At 39.3% G+C, this 27,723-nt stretch overlaps 1 protein-coding gene across 2 annotated transcripts in view; it reads right to left on the bottom strand.

Annotated features, from left to right (window-relative positions):
* The window catches only part of cntn2 (contactin 2), a 155,242-nt gene that overhangs the window by 8,013 nt on the left and 119,506 nt on the right, over window positions 1-27,723 (bottom strand). For both annotated transcript variants that reach the window (XM_031896843.1, XM_018091567.2), the window contains 2 exons: window positions 23,126-23,360; window positions 4,676-4,785 (listed from right to left, as the gene is read on the bottom strand). In XM_031896843.1, the coding sequence (XP_031752703.1) occupies window positions 4,676-4,785; window positions 23,126-23,360 (345 nt within the window). The remainder of the gene's footprint in view (window positions 1-4,675; window positions 4,786-23,125; window positions 23,361-27,723) is intronic.

Raw genomic sequence — 27,723 nt, 5'->3', positions numbered from 1 at the left:
TCAGATCCTCACAATCACTAACAGGACTTTCGTCACTACTGGTGCTGGTACCAGTATTTTCATATAACATATCATCTTCAGTCCCATCTAAGGTATTGCTGATGCCACATTTTTTGAAGGAATGTACAATGATCTCATCCTTAACTGAGTCCCATGAGGTTTTCACCCACTCACAAACTTGGGTAATAGTGGGCCTTTTTATTTTTCCAGTAGGTGTAAGATCATGATTACCAGCAGCCATCCATTTGTTCCACTCTTCCCTCATAAACACTTTAAATGGTTTGTTGATGGACACGTCCAGAGGTTGCAGCTGGCTGGTAAGACCACCGGGAATTACAGCTAAATGGGTTTTGACTTCTCTAAAGTTCTTTTTTGTAGTGTCGGTGATATGTGCTCTGAACTGGTCAAGCACTAACAAGGATGGTTTTTTTAAAAGCCCGCCTGGACGCTTGGACCACACTTTTTCAATCCAGAGCCTCATTCCCTTTTCGTCCATCCATCCTTTGTCATGGACATGCACCACCACTCCCCGAGGAATCGCTTCTTTTGGAAAAGTTTTCCTTTTGAAGATGAGCATTGGTGGCAATTTAGTACCATCTGCACAGCAGGACAACACAAGCGTGTAATGGGTTTTCTCATGCCCTGAAGTTTTAACGGTTATAGTTTTTGCTCCTTTGTGGTCTACTGTTATATTGGATGGCACATCAAAAGTAAGCGGGACTTCATCCATATTTCCAATCTGGCTTAGTTCAAATTGATTCTTCTTTCTGGCATCAATGACGAATTTGTGAAAAGACAAGATCTTTTCCTCGTATTCTTTGGGCATTTTTTGAGCAATTTTTGTTTTGGTGCGCATAGCAAGGCCAGATCGCTTCATGAATCTGTAGCACCATGATGGTGAGCTAGTGAAATTTTGAATTCCTTTTTCCACAGCAATGAGTTTTGCTTTATTTATGATCATTTTTGTGGAGACCAAGAAGCCATTTTCACGGTGATGTGTGATCCACTCCTTTATGTCCAACTCTGGCCACTTTGCAGCATGCCCACGTAAATTGTGCTTACTTTTCTGCAACTTTTGCAGCTGATCCTCCTGTTTCCTCCACTCTCTTATCATCTTTTCAGAGGGAGGTGGTCCAAAGTGTCTCTCTGCTGCCCTGTTGCCATGCTCCTTTGCATATTTTATAACTTCCAGTTTGAAACCAACTTTATATGTGGATCTCTTCTGCTTGGACATCTTAGTGAGGGGGCGGTACTGGTACCGTATTTCTGCAGAACAGTAAATAAAGAACAGAAAATGCATAGAAAACGCGTACATGCAGCAGAGATTTTAACGCAACAACACAGCTGCATATGTGTGAAAGGGCCCTCAGGCCTAAACACTGTATGTTACCGGTATAATAGTATGAAGAGAAATTCTGACGTAGCGGCCTTATCAATCAGGGCATCCAGCACCCAACATATTGCCCCCCCATCTGTACCAGCAGCACCCAACATATTGCCCCCCACCTGTACCAGCAGCACCCAACATATTGCCCCCCCATCTGTACCAGCAGCACCCAACATATTGCCCCCCACCTGTACCAGCAGCACCCAACATATTGCCCCCCCATCTGTACCAGCAGCACCCAACATATTGCCCCCCACCTGTACCAGCAGCACCCAACATATTGCCCCCAACTGTACCAGCAGCAGCAATCAAGAATTGCCCCCATTTCCTGTAAAAGCAGCCTACCTGCTCAGGCCTCAGGATGGTTTTCCCCGCACAGCGCCGCACCACAGTGCCTCTGTCCCTCTGGCTGCCTTAGTTTGAATGACGCGCATGCGTATGGGCATGCGCGTCATAGTGCATGCGCACAGCGCCAGAGCTAAGCGCCGGTATATAGAGGAGGGTCCTGCACAGAGACCACACGGGCAAGCGCCGGTATATAGAGGAGGGCCCTGCACAGAGACCACACGGGCAAGTAAAAAAACTTTTTTTAAACTATATCTGTAGGCTATATTTGGACCATAAGACGCAGGGACTTTTCCCCCCCACTTCTGGGGGAAAAAAAGTGCGTCTTATGGTCCGAAAAATACGGTATATATAGACATATATAAAAGAAACAAAAGGAGCATTCCCTACAAACAATCAACTGCCCCAGGTGCTGGCCAGAAGTTTATGTAAATGAAGAACAGAGTGCTGTACACACAGGGACTTAAAAAAGAACAACAAATCTTTATTAATCCAACATTTCGAACAATATATGTGTTCTTCTTCAGGGACAAACCACTGGTTTTTCCCTGATGGGCAATCCACCTGGCAAAAGGGGCTTGAGGAAAACTCTAGGCAGTGAGGGCCCATTAATGAAATCTTTGCCTTGGCTACCCTGGAACCAGTCCTACTGGAAACTTATGGACTGATTATCCACATAATTTTGTCAGTTTCTTAGTGAATTGTATGATCTTGACTTGAAGTGGGACCTAAAGAGCAATGAGTGTATGGTGCCTTCAGATTCTAATTCCATGTCAAAGAAATGTGAAATTATATTGGTGAGCACCATATAAATTGTTAGCCCTATGGCACAGGGACCTTATTTCTTCTGTGTTTTTAACATATTGCATCTCCAAACTGTAAATGTTTACTGATTTACTGCAATGTTTGTAGGGAGCTATGTGTACATTTTTATATTGTAAAATTGTACAGTGCTGTGTATCCTAGTAGCACTATTTAAATAATATTAAATATATATACATACATACCATATGGCACCACACACCCCCAGTGCTAATCACAATATTGAACTATCTAGTAGTGATGAGCGAATCTGTCCCGTTTCATTTGCCATAAAATTTGTGAAATGGCAAGAAAATTTACGAAGTGAGCTGTATGTTGACGTGACCGTGCCTATTATGATGCAATCGCAGCTTTTTTTGATGCACAACAAATTTTTCCGCAGTGAATTTTCACGGAAGTTTCGCAAAACAATTTGCCAATTGCGAAATGCAGAAATTTGCTGCAAATCCATGCCTGGTGAAAAAATTCACTCATCACTAGCCCCCCATTAAACTCTCGCTGCTGTGACTGTTTACCTTTGTGTCAGCTTTAAATGGTATCAGTATGAGATTAACTGGCCCCTGCATTGGTAACATCTCAGATTCAATCTGTAAAGTCCCTGTGTCATTCACACCTGTAATTCCCTGCATTGTTCACACCTCTAATGCAATAGTCCCTGCTCACACCTGTAAGACCCTGCATTGTTCACACATGTTTCCCTGTCTCTTGCCCTACTTTGCCTATGCTTCTCAAATCTGCATGTGTATGCCATACTCTGCCTGCCCTACACTGCCTGTATGTGCCCTACTCTGCCTATCCTTCTTTGTGTCTGTCTGAACTACTCTTCCTGCACTATGCTACACGTGTGTGCCCTTCTCTGCCTGCTCTACACTGCCTGTGTCTGCCATACTCTTTCTGTCCTACACTGCCCCTGTGTGCCATACTCTGCCTGTTTGCCATATTCTGCCTGCCCTGCTCTGCCTGTGGAAAGCGAGCCTGGTGGGGGTTTGTTGGCATTTGGAAATAGTTATTATATGGTCCCTAAGGTATTTATGTGCTTGGGGCTGCTGTGCTATTCACAGGGGTGGATTGAAGGATATGTCTTAATATGACTTCATGAACATGTATCACATATGTGAGATGAGCGATATCCCTGCAGTGAGCACCACATATTTGTTTTTTTTGTGTGCTACCACCATTAATGTGACCATGGTTTTAAAAGTTCTTGTGATAACATGGGTGTGGTTTAAAGTAGGTATAGTTTAAAAAAAGGGAGTGGTCTATACTGGCTTCCATTATCGGCCCTCCATTAGTAGGACAGAAAAATTGGGTTATATCTAAAAATGAAAAAAATTATTTGCCAAAAACTTTCACAATGATAATTGCTATAAAAACAATACACTAAGCTTCAAATCCACGATACAGCTTGTCATGCCAGAGCAATATTGCACAGGCATTATAGGAGTTAACCCTAGACAGTAATGAAGAAATGTCCCAGCAGGGGATAGAAGGGCAAAAGATCCAGTAACCATAGCTCATACTTTGAGGATCCAATCTCCATTGGGGGTATGTGCCTAGTTTTTCCAAATTTTCCCTTAGGAGGGCACATAGGACATTCCTTACTTGGAAACATACATAAGGTTCTCTGTGTTTTATTCCCTTTTATTTACTGTTTGTAATTGTATTTTTCTTCTTTGTAACTTTTTTTGATCTATAAATGCACTGTTACTTGTGGGTGTGGAAAGGGAAAGTTAGCTATTGATATGCTCAATAACTAGTATGTCTAGCAGGAGAAAGAATGTTTTGAATGTAGTTTAACCTGGCTGCTGGAGTATTTGTTAAATTAATAGAAACTAACCCTGACTTCAGGGAGAGGGTGTTTGATGCATTGGTGTAAAGTGAGGTATTACCTGTATAGAGAGCAGGGAGATAATCATACCTATCTCTCACCTATCTACCACCTGTTAATGATTAATGGTGGCAGTGAGTAGATTTTTCTAGGTGTCGGTATGTTTTGGGACATCTGACATTAGCCTAACCTGTGTGTAATGTGAGGCCAAATGTAACCCTTTGTAGCCACACCCAATTATCACATATCTGAGATTGCCATTTTTGTGACAAAGCTGAATTTAAATACCTCACCTCATATCCCAAAAGAACACCTTTCAGGGTTTGTACAGGGTTCCATGCCACCTCTATGTCTGAGGAGGAAATTGCTGTAGCCTTAACTTCAGAAGGAAACATTCTGGGCTCTAGAAGAAAGAAACATGTGTAGTTTATTAATGGAGTGTGCTTCTGCAGTGTTACACAGTACAATATATATGAAATTACTTTAAATAATAAATACCAACACTATAAAAATAACTTACTGAATTAAGACTGTACACTTCACATAATGTAAGTGAATCATTCATGTAGCATACAGACTCTAAGGCCACTGCCACACAGGGTAGTTTCACTTGGGTTGGCCGAGAAACCACCCCTTTACTCTGATCTGCACAGTAATTTATATAATTATCCCATTGTTTCATTACAATTTAAATGGTGAAAATTTCTAGTGTTTAGCACTCCATGGCGCGACAAAACATTGGAGACACACTGCTATGTCAAAAAGCAGTGTACAAACCTGCTTTCTTGGCGTCGTCTTATGTCAAATTTGGCACCAAACCATTGTTTGATAATATACGCTGGCACACTACTGGGGTTTTGGCTTTGCACTGCATGGAATCCACATGGTGGCCATGGGTTCCACAATTTTGGATGCTTTGCCAGCCAGCACTTATCACAGTACCCCCTTTCCCAGGGGGGTCACAGGACCACCCTCACTAAGTTTATGAAGAAACTGTAGAATTTTTTGCACATCAAATGGGGAACATTGGCATTTGTGTGTTTTACCCATGAGCATTCCTCAGGACCAAAGCCTTTTTAAAGGATAAGGAGCATCTGGAAAATCTGGAGTCAAAAATCTCAGAAATCTCTACCTCATATTCTTGCTGGCCATCTACAGTGACAGGAGCAAAAGCTTTTTGGCCACAGGAAAAGCAGTTGGAAATCATAGGTTTAATAAGTGACACATGACACACATTAGGAATGTACATGTCTGGGGGAAGTCAAAGTTGAACCGCAACAACGTTAATAACTTCATAAATGGAGAAGGGACCAATAAACATAGGAACCAGTTTTGAAGAAGGAATCCTTAGATGATTATTCTTGGTAGACAGCTAAACCTTATTCCCAACAGAGTATAGAGAAGAAGTCATAGGTTTTCTATGGAACAGAACTTTTCTCCAAATTTGCTTTGGTGGAGTTCCAGATTGCAGTGAGAAATACTGTCTTTGGCAGCTGGGATAAACACAAAGAATTGGAGACCTCCGCAATCTGGAATCGCGAAACATGGAAATTTGCCAAGAAACCATATCTGTTGAAAAATTTCACTCATCACTAATACTGTGTGACTTACACAGAAATCACAAAAATTTGGAAATAAATTGGAGTTCAGAAAGTTCCACTGCAAATGGGAGTTGCATAGGGATATAAAGTGTGCCATCTTGCTGAAGAGTTCTGTTACCACCCTACATTTGTGGGATGGCAGTTCATTAATGAAGTCTGTGACAACGTGTGTCCATGGTCGAGAGGGGACAGGAGAGGTTGCAGGAGACCAAAGGAATTACTTAATATTCACAGGCAGCACAAGAAGAGATTCAGTCTTTGACATCTCTCTGCATGGAGAGTACCATACAAGATGATTTAACAGATATAGTGGCAGATTTATTATGCATTGTAAAAAAAAACAATTTTGGTCCTCCTTCTTTCTAGGATATCATCATGGAACTAGAAACTTCATGTTGGTTTGAAAAACGTGAAGTCACTGAATGAAATCTGGCTGTTGTTGGCTCCACCCAGTTATTCTAACCTTGGACCACAATTATATAGTAAAAACCACTGTGAAAAGTTTGTGGATCCTAGTTTTAATTATGGCTAAATGTCAGCAATTTAAATTTCCCCACTGAAAATCAATGAGTGACATCTGATTGGCGGTTTGTGGCCCCGCCCACTTTTTATAACCTGAAACTTCAGTTACCCAGTGACTAACTGCAAAGTTTAAGGACCCCAGGATTAATAGTTAAAGAATGGCAGCAGTTTAAATGTAAACCAATAAAAGTCAATAGGTAAATTGTGATTGGTGGGTGTGCCCACTTTTTCTAACCTTGAGTCGAAATCAACTACAGACACCCTGGCATAAATAGTGTGAAAATGACAGCATTTTATATTTACCCACTATTTTTCAAATACCCAGTGGCTAACCTTGCAAAGTATAACAACACTGGAATTAATACTTAAATAATGGCATCAGTTTAAATATAAACCAATGAAATTTTATGGGTGGAAATGAATTGGCTGTTGGTGGCCCCGCCAACTTTTCCTAACCTTTAGCCTTAGTCCCCCAGTGACCAGCTATGAAACATTTGGGGACACTGGCATTAAACGTGTGGGAATGGCAGCAGTTCAAATTTTCCCATCAATTAAAGAAAAGTCAGTAGGTAAAATCTGAATGGCTGTTGATGGCTCCGTTCACTTTTTCTAACCCTTTTCTAACCAGTTACCTGGTGACTAGCTCTGCAAATTTGGGTACCTTAGTATTAAAATTTAAAGAATGGCAGCAGTTTAAATTTAAACAAATGAAATCTGATTGAATGTTGTTAGCCCCCCACTTTTCTAAACTCAGAACGTAGTCACCCAGTGACAAATTGTGCAAAGTTTGGGGACCCTGACATTAAACATGTGAGAATGGCAGCAGTGCCCACTTTTTCTAACCTTGAATACGTAGTCTCCCAGTGACTGACTGTTGGAAAAGTTTGGGAACCCTGGCATCAAACCAATAAAATTCAATACATGAAATCTGATTGGCTTTTGGTGGCTCCGCCCACTTTTTTAAACCTAAATCTGCAGTCCCCTAGTGACCAACTGTGAAAAGTTGGTCACAAGTTGATTGAAAGTCAATAGGTAAAATCTGATTGGCTGTTGGTGGCTCCTCCCACTTTTTAAAAACTTGAAGTAGTCACCCACCCATCAAACCAATAAAATTCAATAGGCGAAATCTGATTGGCTGTTGAAGGCTCCGTCCACTTTTTCTAACCTTGAACTACAGTTATCTGGTGCTTAACGCTGCAAAGTTTAGGGACCCCGCCGTTATTACTGAGAATGGCAGCAGGTTAAATTTCCTCAATAGGTAAAATCTCATTGACTGTTCATAACCCACTTTTGGGCATCCAACAAATATCATATTTTTATTCAGGCTGACCCCATGACTATGTGATTCAGGTTTAGTTAGTGTAGCCTTAGAGCTTTGTCTAAGCAGGTTAAAATTCCCCATTAAAACCAATGGGTGGAATTTGATTGGCTGTTGTTGGCTCCTCCCACTTTGGGTCATCCAGCAAAAGCCGCTATTTCATTTGGGGCGACCCCAGGATTGTGTTATTCAAGTTTGGGGAGTGTAGCTTCAAAGCTGTGGCAGCAGTTTAAAAATATTCCCTGTCAAAGTCAATGGAAACATTGGGGTGTTCAGAGCGGTGCCACAAAAGACGGGGGGCGGAATCTCTTAGAAAAGCACAAGCAACCTGCTCTGCTATAGGGTGAAGAAGTATGGAGAGTTTGGGCATTGTACCCCTAAAACTGTAGAAGGAGTAGTGTTTAGAAAATGGAGGGCGCTAAGAACAAGAAGAAGGAAAAGAAGAATCAGAAGAATAAGCTGAAGTCAAAGAACAGTATGTTGAGTTTTTCACAGTTTTTCAACCCGACATAATAAGCGGAAGAATAAGCTGAAGTCGAAGAACAGTGTGTTGGGTTTTTCAACCCAACATAATAAAACGTCTTAAAAGTTTATCTGCCTTTTTACTCTTAGGGCCAGGATGGTAATAATGAAGTTGAGTTGTGAAAAGAAGAGTCCCCCACTGTGCCTGCCAAGGATTCAGTCTCTCAGCTTGCAGCTTGCATATATTTCAAGTTTTCCATCAGTACAGATGGCTATGGGAGATGAGGTACCCCTCACACACTTGAAGTCGATGATCTGACAAGTCTTTATAAAATGTCAGGATATCATCAAAGTACATTGCATCCTAATAAATCTCTGAAAATGTAATTTACACATTTTTGGAAGACAGCTGGGGCATGAGCAGGTACTTATATAGTGCCCATTCCTGGTGTTGAATGCTGTCTTCCATTCATCGCCTTAACATATGCACATGAGAATGTAGGCATTTTTAACACAGCTGGGGCATTACTAAGGCTAAAGGGCATGACCAGGTACTCGTGCCCATACACATTCTTAGTGCTAAAGGTTGTCTTCCTTTCATTGCCTTCACTTATGCACATGAGATTTAGGCATCTCAGAGGTTAAGTTTGGTGAAAATAGGCAAGGAAAAACAGCTGTTTATAGTGACTTTATTGAGACCCCTATAATCAATACAGAACGCCACCTTTTTTTCTACAAAGAAGAATGCCACCATGGCAGGAGAAGTGGAAGGCCAAATAAACCCACAACCAAGATTGCCTTGGATGTGCTTCTTCATGCTTGGATTCTAGGAAAAGACAGGGGAACAGGTACAGGCATGGGGTGGTATGGATCCAGAAACAAGATCTACAGAGCACTTATATGGGTGAGGAGTTGGAAGAGTTTTCCAAATATAATTTCTTATTGAAAATAACAACAATGTTCTTATTAGTGATGAGCGAATCTGTTCCGTTTCACTTCCCCGAAAATTTAGCGAATCTTTCAAAAGATTTGAACGGTGAAAATGTTGCACGTAAAAAAAAAAATACGTGAGACTTTTTGACGATGGTGACAATTTTTTTTACACGGGCGACAATTTTTTGACATGAGCCCACTGTTTTATAATGGAGCAGAATGGAGCTCATACTGTATGAGGCACATAAAGCCTCTGCAAGCATTAGATCTCCATTGTAGTATGGAGGTGGACGTATACAGGGGTTCTTTGGCAGTGTCCACATTAGGTGGTGAAGCGGAAGGAGGACTTCCAGATATTGGAAAAGCAGAAGGCAGACAAGGGTAAAGCCAACTGTGTTGAATCAGCTGATAGGGCATACTGTAGATAAAGAGATATATGAGATCAGGTGGGGGACACCAAGAATGCATGTGTATACAGCCTCAAAATATGTTTTTAGGATGTACTCATGTACTCAGACTGCACCAATCAGGGCCGCCATCAGAAATCACGGGGCCCCTCACAACAAAATTTTCTGGGCCCCCCTCCCACCAGTACAAAGGACTCACAGACATGAGACATTGGTAGCCAGCAGGCCCCCCCTAGTTCATTGGTAGCCAGCAGTGCCCCCCTTGTACACTGGTAGCCAGCAGGGTCCCCCCTTGTACATTGGTAGCCAGCAGTGCCCCCCCCTAGTTCATTGGTAGCCAGCAGTGCCCCCCCTTGTACATTGGTAGCCAGCAGGGCCCCCCCTAGTACATTGGTAGCCAGCAGTGCCCCCCCTAGTTCATTGGTAGCCAGCAATGCCCCCTAGTTCATTGGTAGCCAGCAGTGCCCCCCCCTTGTACATTGGTAGCCAGCAATGCCCCCCTAGTTCATTGGTAGCCAGCAGTGCCCCCCCCCTTGTACATTGGTAGCCAGCAATGCCCCCCTAGTTCATTGGTAGCCAGCAGTGCCCCCTTGTACATTGGTAGCCATCAGTGCCCCCCCTAGTACATTGGTAGCCAGCAGGGCCCCCCTAGTACATTGGTAGTCATCAGGGCCCCCCTAGTACATTGGCAGCCAGCAGGGCCCCCCCTAGTACATTGGTAGCCAGCAGGGCCCCCCTAGTACATTGGTAGCCATCAGGGCCCCCCTAGTACATTGGTAGCCAGCAGGGCCCCCCTAGTACATTGGTAGCCAGCAGGGCCCCCCTAGTACATTGGTAGCCAGCAGGGCCCCCCTAGTACATTGGTAGCCAGCAGGGCCCCCCTAGTACATTGGTAGCCAGCAGTGCCCCCCTAGTACATTGGTAGCCAGCAGGGCCCCCCCTTGTACATTGGTAGCCAGTAGGGCCCCCCTAGTACATTGGTAGCCAGCAGTGCCCCCCTAGTACATTGGTAGCCAGCAGTGCCCCCCCTTGTACATTGGTAGCCAGCAGTGCCCCCCTAGTACATTGGTAGCCAGCAGGGCCCCCCCTTGTACATTGGTAGCCAGTAGGGCCCCCCTAGTAAATTGGTAGCCAGCAGGGCCCCCCCTTGTACATTGGTAGCCAGCACAGCATAGCATAGCCCAGCCCAGCCCCCCTTGGCTTGTTCGGCTCCTCTGGCGGCGGCTTCAGCAGCAAGGTACCTAGTTGATGACTCCTCTGCACTTCTGAGTGCCGAAAGACGCCAGCCCTTTTATAAGGTTGCGCCCCGTGCGTACTGACGTGCATGTACGCAGGGGGCGTGAGCTACTAAGAAAACTGTAGCAGAGCCGGGCCCCCTTTTAAAGTTAAAATCGTCCGGGCCCGGGACGACTGTGCCCCCCTGATGGCGGCCCTGGCACCAATTGTTTGTTTTAAAGAAACTTAAATATTGATTGTTGGAATTTTTTAATGCATCCGCACATTGGGTAAAATTAAGCAACTTGCAATTAGGAGCCAGTGCTTCTACATATTGTCCAAACTAATTTTCATTCATATTTACCCCAGTACTTTCAAAGTAAAGTACATTTTTAAAGGAGAAAGAAAGAAAGATAAAAACTAAGTAAGCTTTATAAGAAAGGTCTATGTAAATACAGCCATAAGCACTCACAACAACGCTACACTGAATTCTCTGGAAAAAGATTTCTTGTGTCTGTAATTCCTGTACCACAGACATGCAGCTTTCTGCTCTCTCCTGCTCCCCCCTCCCTCAAGAATGCTAAGAACTCACTCCCCCCCTTAGGAATGTGGATCTGAGCCAGTCAGCAGGAAGCTGACTCGGAGCAGATTTACTAATCCACGAACGGACCGAAAGCGCCCGAACGCGTTTTTTCGTAATGATCAGTATTTTTGTGACTTTTTCATCGCGACTTTATCGACGAAAAAGTCGCGCAAAATACGATACAGTCGTGACGGCGACGAAAAAATCACGCAAAATACGAAAAAAACGAGACGGCAATGAAAAAGTCGCAAAATTTTCGTTTCCAATCCGATTTTTTCCCATTCGGGATTCGGATTTGTGGATTAGTAAATGTGCCCCATAGTCTTACTAACTAAGCATGTTCACTTGGTCTGAGTGTCTGTGCAGGAGTGAGGCATTTTGGGAACTTTCTTTACACAGCTCAGTGTTTTTTCTTCCTGTTTGGCTTCTGTTCTTCTGAACAGGTGAAATATGGGGAGACTTAAGGACACTATTGAGACAACTGAAGGTATGCCTTTAGCTTGAGATTAACTCTTTACTAGCCTTTCCTTCTCCTTTAAGTAAAAAATTGGTAATACTAGCTCTATCCTGCTCAATATTTATTATTTTATTGATGTAAAAGTATTCATACGTGCACTTCTGCGAGGGGTTCTCCATCCATTTGTGTTTGGGATCAGTTAGCTTAAAGGGGTAGGTCACCTTTAAATTCCTTTTTAATATAAGGTAGACATTGATATTTTGAGACAATTTGTAATTGGTCCTCTTTTCTTTTTAATGGTTTTTCAGTTATTTAGCTTTTTGTCCAGCAGCTTTCCATTTGGTATTTCAGCAGCTATCTGGTTGGTAGGGTCTTATTTATCCTAGCAACCAGGTAGTGGTTTAAACAAGAGATGGGAATATGAATAGTTAAGGGGCCTGCATGGAAAAATAAGTAAAAGAAAATTACAATAATAATGAAATTGTAGCCTCGCAGAGCAATACTTTTTGGTTGCCGGGGTCAGTGACCCCGATTTGAAAGCTGGAAAGAGGCAGAAGAGAAAGGCAAATTATTCAAGAACTATAAAAAAATTAATTAGGAAGACCAATTGCAAAGTTGCTAGGAATAGGCCATTTTATAACATACTAAAAGTTAACTTAAAAGTGAACCTCCCCTGTAGATGTGTTTAAGTTAGTTTTATAGAAAGAGAGGCAGTGGGTACTGACATCCCAGGCACATTATATACAGTGAGACACAGTCTGTATTTACAGAACCAGCACATTATATACAGTGAGACGCAGTCTGTATTTACAAAACCAGCACATTATATACAGTGAGACGCAGTCTGTATTTACAGAACCAGCACATTATATACATTGAGACATAGGGCCCGATTCACTAAAGTCCGAAATAAGGAGTGCTATTTATAGCATGTGTTAAAAATCTTATCACTTCTTATTTTTCACTCGATTCACTAAAAGGACACTTGTCATAATTAAGAAGCGATGTTCTTGGCGTTATTTGGACATATTTTCAGCAATATATTACGCAGCGCGCGATATTTTATGCAGAGCGCAATATATTACGCAGAGCGCAATATATTACGCACATAACCATTACTTTCTGAAAACCACCATTTCCCTGAAAACTGGAGGATGCATCACTCTAGGGCCAACATATACTTGAAAAAATACGACTGCAAACTCCATGTTGTGTTGCCAATAGCTCACGAACCGCAATTTTCTTTAAGTACCGCCTGCCCCAAGTAGGGTTAATATTCACACAGATCGGCCCCTATAATGCTTATCGCATAGTTTTTTTCATTAAAATATGTCAACTTGAGATAAATAACGCCAAGAACATCGCTTCTTAATTATGACAAGTGTCCTTTTAGTGAATCGAGCGAAAAAAAAGAAGTGATAAGATTTTTAACGCATGCTATAAATAGCACTCCTTATTTCGGACTTTAGTGAATCGGGCCCATAGTCTGTATTTACAGAACCAGCACATTATATACAGTGAGACGCAGTCTATATATACAGAACCAGCACATTATATACAGTGAGACGCAGTCTGTATTTACAGAACCAGCACATTATATACAGTGAGACGCAGTCTGTATTTACAGAACCAGCACATTATATACAGTGAGACGCAGTCTGTATTTACAAAACCAGCACATTATATACAGTGAGACGCAGATTGTATTTACAAAACCAGCATATTACATGCCATGAGAAACAGTGGGTACAGATTGCAGATATTCAGGCCCTGGCACTATAACACTGGCACTGATACACAACATTGGCCCCACTGTAACTAGAAATGAACAACCAATGACAAAAGTAAAAAACAAAATAGTAAGTGCAAAAAACAACAAATATTAAAAAGCACAGAGCTTTTTCGGGGGAAAGAGTTAGCTTACCATCCATCTGTCAGGGTAGGGGATAGGGATATTATAAATGTCAGGTCAGGCAAAAAAAACAATTTAATTTCAACTAGTGATTCAGCCTTTAGAACTGTATAGTACCTGTGTATAGTACCCAGTGTATAGTACCTGTGGGAGTGGGATGAAATCTGCAGCAAAAGTTGAGAGTTGGTGCTCAGGTAAAGTTACAGCTGCAGATTCTTCTTTTCAGTCTTCATTTCTGCACTGCCTTCAGTTTGCAAAATTTCCCGATCCCTGTGTGCATCTGTGCTTTGATTGGTCAATTTTACAGTATGTCAAGAAAGCTGTGCTCTGATTGGAGAATCCAGAAGAAGAAGAAAGATCCAGTCGGAGCACAGCAGAACTGGAGCTTGCCGGAACAGAAGAGTTGCAGGACAGTGCAGAAACGGAGTGAGATTTTTTTTGTTTTGTTTTTTTAAGGTGCCAAGCAGGTTTGGGGAGGCTTAGCCTCCCCTAGCCTTATTGAAAATCCGCCTATGTTTCCGGTCTACAAAAACTGTGGGCTACAACTGTTCTACAACAAAGTTCTTTTACGATACCTTCACTCCAACATTACCACATGTATAAAAATATAACTATATGACTTAACAACAAATGGTATTATCTATTATGTCTGATATATCAACCTCTGTTTAAATTATTTAAAAAATATGTTTTATTGATAACAAATAATAATCTATCCGTATAGAGGATTTGTATATTATTAGAAAAAAGATAGTTCCCAATCATTGGGAAGGAGACCATCTGGAAATCTAGTTCTAGGAGTATAGTTTCAAAACACCTCTCTCTGATCCATTCATCTTTTAGTGTGTTCACCTCTGGATCTCAACACGACCAACTCTATATCCTGAATTCAAAATCAAAATCACCACCATGGTTTTCAAATATATGGTTAAATACAGCTGATACGTGTCACACATTTTTTCCCCTTACTTCTAAATTCAAGGGTAGCAAATGATCTTAAATGCTCTTTTAGAAATTTTTGGGTTCTTCGCACATATGGTACCCTACATCCACAAGTGGCCACATAACATTACTCATATCAAGAGTTATAGTATAATACAAAAAAGAATTGCTGAAGGAGACATACAATGTCTTACGTTGTGCTTACATACTTTTTTGCCATTTCTAAAGTGTCCCTTTGGTTTAAGCCAGTTTTTTGGGGGGGATCTGGTTTTCTGGTATGGGAACATGTTACAATTCCTAAATGCTGGATCTACTTTCAAAACATCTATTCTCAACAATTCTCAAAAGGTACTCAGTACTCAAAAGATGAAATGTTTGGTCACATTATCATATAACCCTGTATACTCAAGCCAAAATTATTCAGCACTGTTAGTATCAATACTAGTCTAAAGGGCAGTTCCTTAAATATGATGGTAGGGTCACTACTATTGGCTAAAGAAAGTTATAATCAGTTATACAAATCAAGAAAATAGAATGCTTACAGAGAAACAAAATAAGTAATTTAAATAGAGAAAAACAAAACAAATTAACTAACTATGCCCAGTGGATAAACTATAAAAAATCAAGGATAATTTAGCTTATATGTTCATGAATTATTGAAATAAATCTATATCTGCAGCATTTTATAAATCTGATCCTTATTTCTTGTATCTATAGCATTAATGAAAAACGACCATGTATTTTTAAAAGGGATCCTGGATTTAGGTTCACATGTTTTTGCTTTGATAGCCTCTTGCCAGCTAAGCTTATTAATATAAGAAATAATTTCTGTTATAGGAGGGGTTTCCTCTTTTACACAATAATAAAATAATGCTTTTTTATAGGAAGCCATAAACAAAAATAATAATTTATCAACTTTTTGTTCTAAGGAGACTGGTAAAATGCTTGATAACACCTCCTCTTTTTTAATGTGTAATAGAGCGAAACTAGGAGATAATTTTATATTTAAATTCAACCTGTGGTTCAAGAATCTTTCCACCATGTTCCAGACGTTACCAATCTTGTTACATTTGGGGCAAAAATAATTTGTTTTAAAGCACTTATTACGAACAAAAAGTTTTCCATATCCTAGATGGACAAGTTTGAATTGCTGAATCCTCCAGCTTTCAGCAAAAATCAGATTGTTGAATTCATTTATAGACTTAACCAATTGCGAAGGGGATATAAAGTGTAGATAAACAGACCACTTAGCAGACACATTCTCTAAGGGATGATTATCTTGGGTAAAAACATCCCAGAATGTACCAGAAAGTATGTTGATTTTTATATTATGTGGTTTGTCTTTAAATTCTAATATTGCCTCTGCCAGTCTATGTCTAGCGACAACAAAATTGTCTTTATTGTGAGTCACTGATAAACCACATTGGCAGTCTAAGTAACAGTATTTATCAATTTCAAGTAACTTGAATTTTTCTTTAAACAATGGCCAGGGAATTAAAGAATAATTGTTTGGATCTAGTAGGTCTTTCATCAATATGATGTTTTTTTCTCAGATGTTAGTAAAAAGGAAGAAGACCTTAATGGGTCAGAGGTTTTCATTAGAAGTTTAACTGGCATAAAGGGAGTTTGAGAGTAACTGAAGCCATGGCTGGAGAATAGATATTTCCATACAAAAATAGTGTCCCGATATAGAGGATTCCTTTTAATATCTCTTGGTAAATTACTCCATTTACTATGTAATGCAGAAAATATATCAGAATAAGGTTCATGGAGTAATTATATTTCTGGGTTGGTGTATTTATTACTTTGAAAGATCCATTCAATAAGGTAACTTATTAGAGCAGACAGGTTAAATGTTCTAAAATTCTATATTTTTAGTCCACCAAGTTTAGCAAGTCCCCTTAATTTGGACAAAGCTATTTTCGATTTTTTTTCATTCCAAATAAATTTCAGAAGTGCAGAATCTAGCTTTCTAATATCTGAGTGTCTAATAAGTAAAGGTATGTTGAAGAATAAATCAGTTTAGGAAAGATTAAAGTTTTAAAAAAATCACCCTTCCTTTTAAATTTAACGGGGAATGCACCCATGTTTTACACATTGAGATATTATTAATGGCAGGTGTAATGTTCAAGGAATACAAATTATTTAAATCTATGGGAATAGTTAAGGCCAAATAGTTACATAGTTACATAGGGTTGAAAAAAGACCAGTGTCCATCAAGTTCAACCCATCCAAGTAAACCCAGCACACCTAACCCACACCTACCAATCTATACACTCACATACATAAACTATAAAGACAACCACTAGTACTAACTGTAGATATTAGTATCACAATAGCCTTGGATATTCTGAGTCGTGCTTTTTTAAAAGAGAGTTAGATATAGAGCCAAATGGATTCATTATCTCAGTCTTGTCAACGTTTACTTTATATCCTGAAAAGGACTGAAAATTCACAAGAATATCATAAACAGCTTTAAGAGAGTTATTGGGATTTTTTTATGATTAGCAGCAAGTCATCTGCAAATGCTAGTACCTTAAGTTGCTGCTTGTTAATAGTGATACCTTGGAAAGCCTTAGAAGAATTGAAAGCTCTAGTCAATGGTTCTAAAGCAATATTAAATATCAAGGGAGATAAGGGGCAGCCTTGTCTAGTCCTATTAAAAATGTTTAAAGGTTTGGATTGGGCACCTCCTAAAATGACTTGAGTTTTGGGATTAGAGTAAAGATATTGAATGTAATGATAAAATGGGCTATTAATACCAAATAAATCCAAACAACTGAAAAGATGGTCCCAAATCAAATTATCAAAAGCTTTGTCAGCATCAATATTAATTATAGAGCAAGGAATCTTATGTTTCTTGGTAAAAAGTATTATATTGAGTAAAGCTCTTATGTTCTTAACCCCTGATCTATTTTTAATAAAACCGTTTTGAGCTTCGGAGATAACAGAAGGAAGGATCAGGGACAATCTATCAGCCAAAATTTTTGATAATAACTTAATATCTTGATTTAATAGAGATATTGGCCTATAAGATGAGGGGAGTGAAAGATCTTTATCTTTTTTCGGTATAACTTTAAGGCTAAAAAGTTCACTAGAGGGAAGTTTTTTACCAGATAGTAGAATATCATTAAACAGATTAGTTAGGAAAGGAGACATTTTGTCCTTCAGAAGTTTATAAAAAGTAGGGGGGAGGCCATCAGGACCACCCACTTTTCTAGATTTTAAATGATCAATGGCATAAGTAACTTTTTCAATTAAAATTGGTCCATTAAGAGCTTTTAATTGTTCCAAAAATTCCCATAATGCAACGCTCCTGCACAGACTGTACGACCAGTTCCTTAGTAAGAGCATGCGCAGGAGCGCTCCCCATGGCATCTGGTTGCCATGGTGACGCCTATATAAGAAGTGGCTGCAGCGGCGAGCTGGGGCCATAAGAAGAGGACGCCGGCAGGTGCTGGGGGGGAGTGGAGCGGAGGGGGGGTGGTTGGTGGGTGCTTGTGTACTTGTTTGCTGTGTATGTTCACTGGCAGGCAGGCGGAGTGGAGTGGGATTGTGGTCGTGTGCTTGTGTACTTGTTTCTCTGTGTTTGTTCACTGGCAGGCGGAGGGGGAGGATTGTGGTCGGGTGCTTGTGTACTTGTTTCTCTGTGTTTGTTCACTGGCAGGCAGAGCAGAGAGGGGGGGGTTGTGGTCGGGTGCTTGTGTACTTGTTTCTCTGTGTTTCTCTCTGTTTGTTCACTGGCAGGTGGAAGGGGGGGAGTCGGGGGGTGTTGGAGCATGTGCAATAGAGAGTAGTGAGGGAAAGGAAGTGGGCATTCTTACTAAAGCTGGTGGCGCCGTTCACTGAAACGAGTAGGTAGTAAGTAGTAAGTGTATCTCTGTAAATCTTTCATTAGGCAAGCCAGAAATATAGCATTTTTACACAGCAATAGCAGTACTATTTAATAGTGTGCTTAATAGATTTTGACTTTCCTTGTCCTTTAAGAACATATCCCATCTACCTTGAAGCATTTTGATGAAGTCAGGGTTATCTTTCGAAGGACTAGGGAAGGACCAAGAAACAAAACTTTTAGATGTTGTTGAATTGGAGTACTGGTCTGGATAAAAACTGGCGCATGGTCAGAAATATCAATGTTACCTATATCAGCTCTTATAATTTTACTTTATTTGACGTCAAAATATAATCTATTCTAGTTCCTTTATTGTGGGAGAGGAGAAAAAGCTAAAGTCTTTCTCTGTTGGGTGGAAAAAAGTATCATTTAGGCCAGTGACTTTAAAGAATTCGTGTAAAATTAAATTTTTTGAAATGATCTTTCCAGTCAGTTCTGTCAAGGGACCATAAATAAGATTAATTTAAGTCACCTGCTAAAATTAAATTAGTATGGGGAAGTGAAGACATTTGTTGTTTAAGCCAGGAGAAGTATTCATTTTTGGCATTATTTGGAGCATAAGCAGAACATAAGTGCCATGGAGTATAATTAATAAGTACCTCTACATAAATATATTGGCCTTGCTCATCTTTGACTGATTGTAGAATAGCTACATTTAGTTTGTGGTGAAACAGGATAGCTACACCACATTTTTTATTAACTGCTGGAGAAAAAACAACTTCTCTTACCCAACCCTTTTTTAACTTTTCGTTATCAGATTCATTCAGGTGGGTCTCTTGTAAAAAAGCTACATCATATTTAAAGCTTTTTAATTTTTGTGAAATACTTTTCCTTTTTATATGATGATTTGATCCATTGACATTCCAGGAAACTATGTTCAATGGTAAAGACTTATGTTGGAATTATATCAGAAAAGATGAGCAAGAGCAGAATTTGATACTCTAACATACTTGTAATAACATCCACTGGGCAAAAATATTCAACATTAACAATTAATGCGAATAGCATAACAACATAAAGTAGATAAAATAATAAGCTAAAAAGGTATAACAATTTTAAATCTAAACATACGTAACTTCATTTTTTCCTAAAGGATAAAGGTCTGAATACTCTCTCAAAGAGAAGAGTTATCAGGGAGAAAAGCATCCCCTTTTGGGTCGGGCACAATTAAGCATGACTGATCATGTTTCAAATAACATTTCATCTTCACTGATATGTGAGGGATTAGTCCCCCTGGGAGGATGAGGTGACCTTGATCTTGATCTGGAATTGGAGTGTAGTAGGCTTCAGCTCTTTGGAAATCTTAGAATGGCGTGGTTTATCATATTTATCATATTTGGATTTTAGTTGTATTGTCTCTTCTTCCATCAAGAGAAGTTTTGGTGACTTCCTTTCTTTCCAGATAGTTGACAAAAGTGGATTCTTCTAAAGGATCATTAAAGATTCTTGTACCAGCAGGCAAGAAGATTTTGAGCCTCGCAGAGTACATTAGAGAAAAGTTGATGTTGCAGTTTATCAGCGCTTGGCAGACATTTGAGAATTCTTTACGTTTTTGAGAAAGGTAGAGTGAATAATCATCGAGACGTTTCTCGTGGTTGATGAGTTTTTCAGAGATGTTGGTTATGTTTATTTGTAATTTATCAATAGCCTTTTCAATAGTAACCTTGATGACAAGATTGATGAGCCTGGCAACTTCCGTTGCAATGAGAGAATAGTCCTCAGTCAGAGGGGTTTTAAGAGAAGTGGGTTTGTGAGGTAAAGAAATATTGGAAGCATCTGAATCTTGTTGCTTTCCATTTTTTCTGTATCCTTTTTTATATGTTTTAACATTTGTTTTAGAAGCCATAGATCATATATGAGAACGTGTTTCCATAAAAAAAAAAAAAAAAAAAAAATATATATATATATACAAATAGTCAAGAAATATTTTCACCCCTCTCTCACGCTTTCCTTTCTTTTCCTTTTTTTTTACTCTTCCTTTCCTCCTTCTCCTTCCTCTCCTCCCCCTTGATATACTGTATCTCTCAGCTAGAAGGTAAAGACAGAACTAGTATTTTGAGAGACAATAGCCATTCTGGGTAGCTGCAGGTAAAGTAGCAATTACTCAGGTTAAAGACACTAGTTCACTAACTTAGAAACCAATATAACAGAGTAATATTTGGATCACATTTATGTATTATATGAAAAGGCAGAGTAGCTTTATGAATAATGGGCAAAAAGCACTGTGGTTCCAAAGTTCAGAACAGGACTAAGCAGCTAAAACAGTACCTCAGGAGAAGTGGCTTATGCAGCAGCCACTGTAAATAATGTCAGCCGTCTGTTACAAATGTTGCAACTTGATGAGTATGTTAAAAAAAAAAAAAAAAACACCTGATACTGCGTCAGGCTTCAATTCCGCCTCAAGAGACGAGACTTAAGCAGAGGCCATTTGAAACAATGTCAGCAGCCTATAACAAATGTTGCAAACTCGAAGCAGATACTGTCTGCCTGTCACTACCTTGGCTTCTCTTCCACCTCAGGGGGAAGGTATGTGTAAAAACTTTATATACAGCAGCTTTTTAATGCAGATTTTTGACCCGTGGGAAACAGGAGCTTTATACCTGAGCCTCCATCCTCACAGGCGCCAAACAGGAAGTATATGTCATTAAGACTATTAATACCTGAGATTATGTCTGCCCCTTACATCATACAATCCTTTATGTACCTTTGGCTGTATATGGTAAATAGGTACTAAGGGACAACGTAGTGATTTTATTGGTTTAAATTTACAGTGCTGCCATTCTCATATGATTTATGCCTGGCTCCCCAAACTTTGCAGAGCTTGTCAATGGGTGACAATAGTTCAAGATTTGTAAAAAGTTTTTGGAGCCACCGACAGCCAATCAGATTTATCTCATTGATTTTAATGGGGAAAATTAAGCTGTTGCCATTTCCACACATGTTTAACCCATTGTAGAAAATCCAAAAAATAGGAAAAAAGCTTCAGCAGGTTTGCTGCAAAACATTTATTGTGGGTAGTGGTAACACAACATGTTTCAGGTCAATACCCTCAGGGTATTGTTAGTGGTACCCTCAGGGTTTTGGTAGTGGTAACACAACATGTTTCGGGTCAATACCCTCAGGGTATTGACCCGAAACATGTTGTGTTACCACTACCCACAATAAATGTTTTGCAGCAAACCTGCTGAAGCTTTTTTCCTATTTTTTGGATTTCTACAATTGTATTTGGTTGCAGCACAGAGCATCAACTAGGAACTAAAACTTCTTTTCGCAAGTATTTTATATAAAGTTCACCAACAATTTTTTATTTTTGTACATGTTTAACCCATTATCCCAAAACATTTCAGAGTTGGTCACTGGTGGACTGCAGTTCAAGGTTAGTTCTCACGATATTTAGGCCAGGGTCCCCATACTGTATCCCTGCAGCGAGTTGAGGAGTGGAAAGAAGGGGAGCTGAAGAGTGGCGGGGTGATGCAATGTGCTATTGTTAAGTGTGGGGAGCATTTTTTTTGCATGGATTCGCAGCGAATTTACACATTTCACCTTTGGCGAATTGTTTTGCAAAACTTCAGTGAAAATTCACTGCAAAAAAATTCATCACACGGAATTTTTTGGTCGCGTGGTCGTGTCAAAAAAGGGTGCGGGCGACAAAAAAGGAGGCATATCTCTTTAAAAAAAGGCAACTTTAAGATCAGTTAAAGACACTCTCAACAATTGTTTTTGCATACCATCAAAGCACAGATAATATAAGGAGGCATAACTCTGCCTGACTGGGAAAGTTATTCAATGGCACATGTAATAAGTCACTTTCTAGACTGGTCATTCATGAATCCGATTAATTAAAAATATTGATTACACAAAAATAAGCTGTTACACCAATATATGCTAAAGAGTGTTCAGAGTAGAAATGATACCATACACTTCAGTTGCAGAGTTTCCCTCCTTCCCGTCCCAGGAAAAGGTAACTGAGAGTGCCCTTACAGCACTCCATCAATGCAATATAACACAAATAACTGCAAGCTGTACAGCATTGTGCCCTAGGAGCTCTGGACAATATCCGAGCAGAGGAATTTCTGTAAGTCAAGGCATACATTTTTCTAATATCCCAGCTTCCTCTTAATTTCTTTATATTATATTTTACCCATATATTTTCTTTCTACCTTGTTTAAACTTCAGATGCTTAGCAGTATATTACATATAGGTATAATATATTATTGTGGTTAATCATGTTTATTGTCAAAACAGCAATAAAAAGATTTAATAGAATTTATAAATAGAATACAAAAAATAAATATATCTCAATTAAAGCAAAAAAAATGTATCTAGCACCAGTCCTATTTATTAACTTAACGTTGAAAAAAGGGCGCAGACTGCCTCTTTAAGGATTTACATACAAACGTACACTAATAAGATCACTGCATACCTAATCATACAAATATGTTTTTGACCAATATGATGTCTTTTTTTCCAGACCATATAAAAACGTTGGTAACATTTACCTTCCTCTGCTGAATAAACAGTAGTGTCTCGACTGAAAGGACCTTCTCCCTTCTTGTTATATCCTTGGATCTTGACATCAAAAGGGGTATAGGCTGCAATGCTCTCATTACGGTAGACATACTGCTGTGACTGTCCCCCAGGCACTCTAACTGTTAGCCATGTGTTCTCATTTTTCCTCTTGAATGCAATAATGTATCCAAAGTCATCTCCATTTTGGTATTGCCTTCCTATTGGCTACAACAAAGAGGCATATGATTATTTTTCTATGCAAAATGAAGGTCATTTATTCATTTGCAATCTCCAAAGTTCTCCTACACTACAGAGCAAAGTTTAGGACAAAAGAAACAAATTTAGGCAGAATGTTATACTGCAATGAGAAGTAATTCATAATTAGATGTAAAGGTATGGAACCAGTTATCCATAATGCTTGGGACCTGGGGTTTTCTGCATAGGGGATCTTTCCGTAATTCGTATCTCCTACCTAAAGTCTGCTAATAAAATTATTTAAACAGTAATTAAACCCAATAGGATTGTTTTGCCTCCAATAAGGATTCATTATATCTTAGCTGGGATCAAGTATAAGGTATTCTTTTATTATTAGAGAGAAAAAGGAAATCATTTTTAAAAATGTAAATTATTTGATTAAAATGGAGTCTATGGGAGATGGCTTTTCTGTAATTCGGAACTTTCTGGATAATGGGTTTCCGGATAAGGGGTCCGATACCTGTATTTCGATGGGCTGTGTCGTTTAAGTACTTCAGTATTTCAAGTATTTCTTATTTCTGTATTTCCTACGTCAAGTATTTCCTATGCTATACAGGTAGTGTATCCGTTATCTGGAAACCCATTATTCAGAAAGCTCTAAATTATGGGAAGTCCATCTCCTATAGACTTCATTATAAGCAAATAATTATGATTTTTAAATATGATTTGTTTTTTCTCTGTGTAATTAAACAGTAACTTGTACATCATGGTAACTAAGCTGCATCAATTCATATTGGTGGCAAAACGATGATAGTGGGTTTGCTTAATGATTGAATGATTTATAACAGACTTAAAGTATGGAGATACAAATTATGTATACCTGTATATATGTATACCTGTGTATATACCTGTAATGCATCTTTCTAAATATACTAGAAAACTTAATCTACAAATCTTAAAGTATTACTATTTAAAATGCAACACACTCTTTGCAAAAAATTTGTTACAAAAATACATCATCACAATCATTAATTTGATTACTTGGTTACAGAATATTAACCCTTTTACTGCCAACGACGTATGGCGTACGTCGTTGCAGTAAAAGGCTTTATCTGCCAACAATGTGTGCCATACGTTCTTTGGCAGATAAAGATACTCTCTGCAGAAGCGGCATGTGCACAAAATTTTGCTTTTGCTTTTTGTTTTTCATTTTGCACACGTATATACACTTATATACACTCATAAACACACTTACACACTGTCACGCAACTTTTACACATGTATACACAAACATTTTTTTTTTACCACTTTGTTTTTAGTTTCTTTTCCCTAAAAACTGTTTATTTTGACAGTGTGACTATTGGATCAGATATTCTGACCACTAATTACACTGTTGTGTGACTTATTTTGTCGTTTCACTAATTTGCACAATTTTTGTGGTTTAGTTGCATTTGTATCCCTGCATTAGTATTCCTGATCTGTTTTTAGGATAGCTTTGCCATGTGTAACTTTGGTGTAGAAAAATAACTTTACCTATTTTGAATTCATCAGAATGTGCATTTTCCAAAACTATATGGTTTTCTGGGGGTCTCTGTATAGTTAGGGGGAGTTATGGCACATAATACGCTGTCAGGGGGCTCTGTGCAAAAGCTGCGTTGGCAGGCGGGAAATCCATATGCTCTATTTTCATTTTGGGGTCAGTACATACCACAGACTTTGGTATATCTATGCATACTGGGCATCAAACTGTTAAGTAGACCTTAGGTGTTTCTATTTGGGGTGATTTGCCTTTGTATGCAAGAAATTGTGTGAGATAAATGCGGTAAATTGCAACATTTTTAGGCGATTTTCTGAAATGTCATAAGCTTTGCAGATTGGTACTTTGGTGTAGAAAGGACTCTTTACCGATGTTAGATTTGTCAGAATGTGTACTTTCCAAAACTATATGGTTTTCTGGGGGGTCTCTGTATAGTTAGGGGGTGTTCTGGCACATAAGGGTTGAATCACAAAAGTGCATTAAAACGTGCGCTATTTATAGCGTGTGTTAAAAATTTTATCGCGTCTAAATTTTCGTGACTTAACGCACGATTCACTATAAGCATACTTGCGTTAATTTACGCGTGATACTGCATGCGTTATTTTCGTGCGGTATTGGATGGTACTTGCGCTAATAAACACCCGCGTATAAATAGTCGCCGCATATAAATGGTAGCATATAAATAGTGCATATAAATAGTCGCCGCATATAAATGGTAGCATATAAATAGTGCATATAAATAGTGCATATAAATAGTCACCGCATATAAATGGTAGTATATAAATAGTGCATATAAATAGTGCATATAAATAGTAGCATATAAATGGTAGCATATAAATAGTAGCATATAAATAGTAGCATATACAGTAAATAGTAGCATATAAATAGTAGCATATACAGTAAATAGTAGCATATAAATAGTAGCATATAAATGATAGCATATAAATAGTGTATTTAAATAATAGCATATAAATGGTAGCATATAAATAGTAGCCGCTAGTGATGAGCGAATCTGTTCCATTTTGCTTAGCCGAAAAATTAGCGAATCTTTCAAGAGATATATATGCTACCATTTATATGCTACCATTTATATGCTACTATTTATATGCACTATTTATATGCTACCATTTATATGCACTATTTCTATGCTACCATTTATATGCTACTATTTATATGCACTATTTATATGCTACCATATGCAAATTTTTTCATCCGTTTCGCGAAACAATCTGCCAATGGCGAAACACGGAAATTCGCCACAAATCCATGCCTGGTGAAACATCGCCCATCACTAGTAGCCGCATATAAATAGTTGTGCGAATAAACACACGCCATGTTAGCCATACATGCCAATACTTCCGGAAAATTACTGTACTGAAAATAACCATTTCCCTGCATCACTCTAGGGCCAACACAGACTTGAATAAATAACACTGCAAAGTCCATATTGTTGCCAAAAGCTCATATAATTACCGCCTGCCTCAAGTAGGTGTTAATTTTCGCATAGACTAATGCGATATTTAGCGCATCTAAGTGTTTGTGAATCATGCGTTAGTGTTATTTCGGCGCGCGAATTAACGCATGTGTTTGCGCGGAAATTAATGCTCGCGGTAATACTGTAGTGAATCGCGTGCTAATTGTCACATCTATTTTAACGCAAAAAAGCATGCGATAATAATTAATGCACTTTAGTGAATCAACCCTATAATATGCTGTCAGGGGGCTCTGTATGCAAAAGCTGAGTTGGCAGGTGAGAAATCCTTATGTGCTATTTTCATTTTGGGGTCAGTACATACCACAGACTTTGGTATATCTATGCATATTGGGCATCAAACTGTTCAATAGACCTTAGGTGTTTCTATTTGGGGTGATTTGCCTCTGTGTGCATGAAATTGTGTGAGATAAATGCGGTAAATTGCAATATTTTTAGGCGATTTTCTGAAATGTCATAAAAATCGGCAAACAGGAAATCTTTGCGACTTGGTACTTTGGAGTAAAAAGAAATGTGTACCCATTATAGATTCTGGGAATGTGTACTTTCCAAAAATATATGACTTTCTGGGGTGAGTGTACTTTTTTTGGAGCATTATCCCACATAAAGGATGTAAATGTGTTGATTTTGCAGGAGCTGAAATGATAGATCATATGGGGGTATGTTCATAGGCGGAGGATGACTTTTTTGTTTGGGGAGGCTAAAGATGGCCCATACACAGACTGACCTACAGCTAAGGCTGATGCCACATGCGGCGTAGGGCTGATTTTTTCGGCAAGCGGAAAAACGCTTGCCGAAAATTCAGCCCTACGCCTGCTACTTGTGCCTGCACCCGAATGAATGGGATACGCTCGGGTGCAGGCACATGTAGCCGATATACGCATGAAAACGCGAGACTTTGCATTCTCTCGCGTTTTCGTGCGTATATCGGCTACATGTGCCTGCACCCGAGCGTATCCCATTCATTCGGGTGCAGGCACAAGTAGCAGGCGTAGGGCTGAATTTTCGGCAAGCGTTTTTCCGCTTGCCGAAAAAATCAGCCCTACGCCGCATGTGGCATCAGCCTAATGTGACACTTAGTGGATTCACTGCTGGTGTAAAAAATTAACCTCCCAACTACCTCTGGCAGTTCCCACTGACTCCCAGGGATACTGTGCAAAAGTGCGGGTGGGGGGGATTTTTTTAACCCTAAAATGCTTAGGATGTAAAAGCATTCATACGTGCACTTCTGTTAGGGGTTCTCTATACATTTGTGTTCAGTTAGGTTAAAGGGGTAGTTCACCTTTAAATTAACTTTTATTTTTAATGGTTTTTCGGTTATTTAGCTTATTGTTCAGCAGCTCTCCATTTGGTATTTCAGCAGC

Source organism: Xenopus tropicalis, chromosome 2 (genome assembly GCF_000004195.4).
Source record: "Xenopus tropicalis strain Nigerian chromosome 2, UCB_Xtro_10.0, whole genome shotgun sequence".
In the NCBI taxonomy this organism is placed as follows: domain Eukaryota; kingdom Metazoa; phylum Chordata; class Amphibia; order Anura; family Pipidae; genus Xenopus; species Xenopus tropicalis.
The sequence above is the reverse complement of the archived record's forward strand: the minus strand, read 5'-3'. Positions and strand labels throughout refer to the sequence as shown.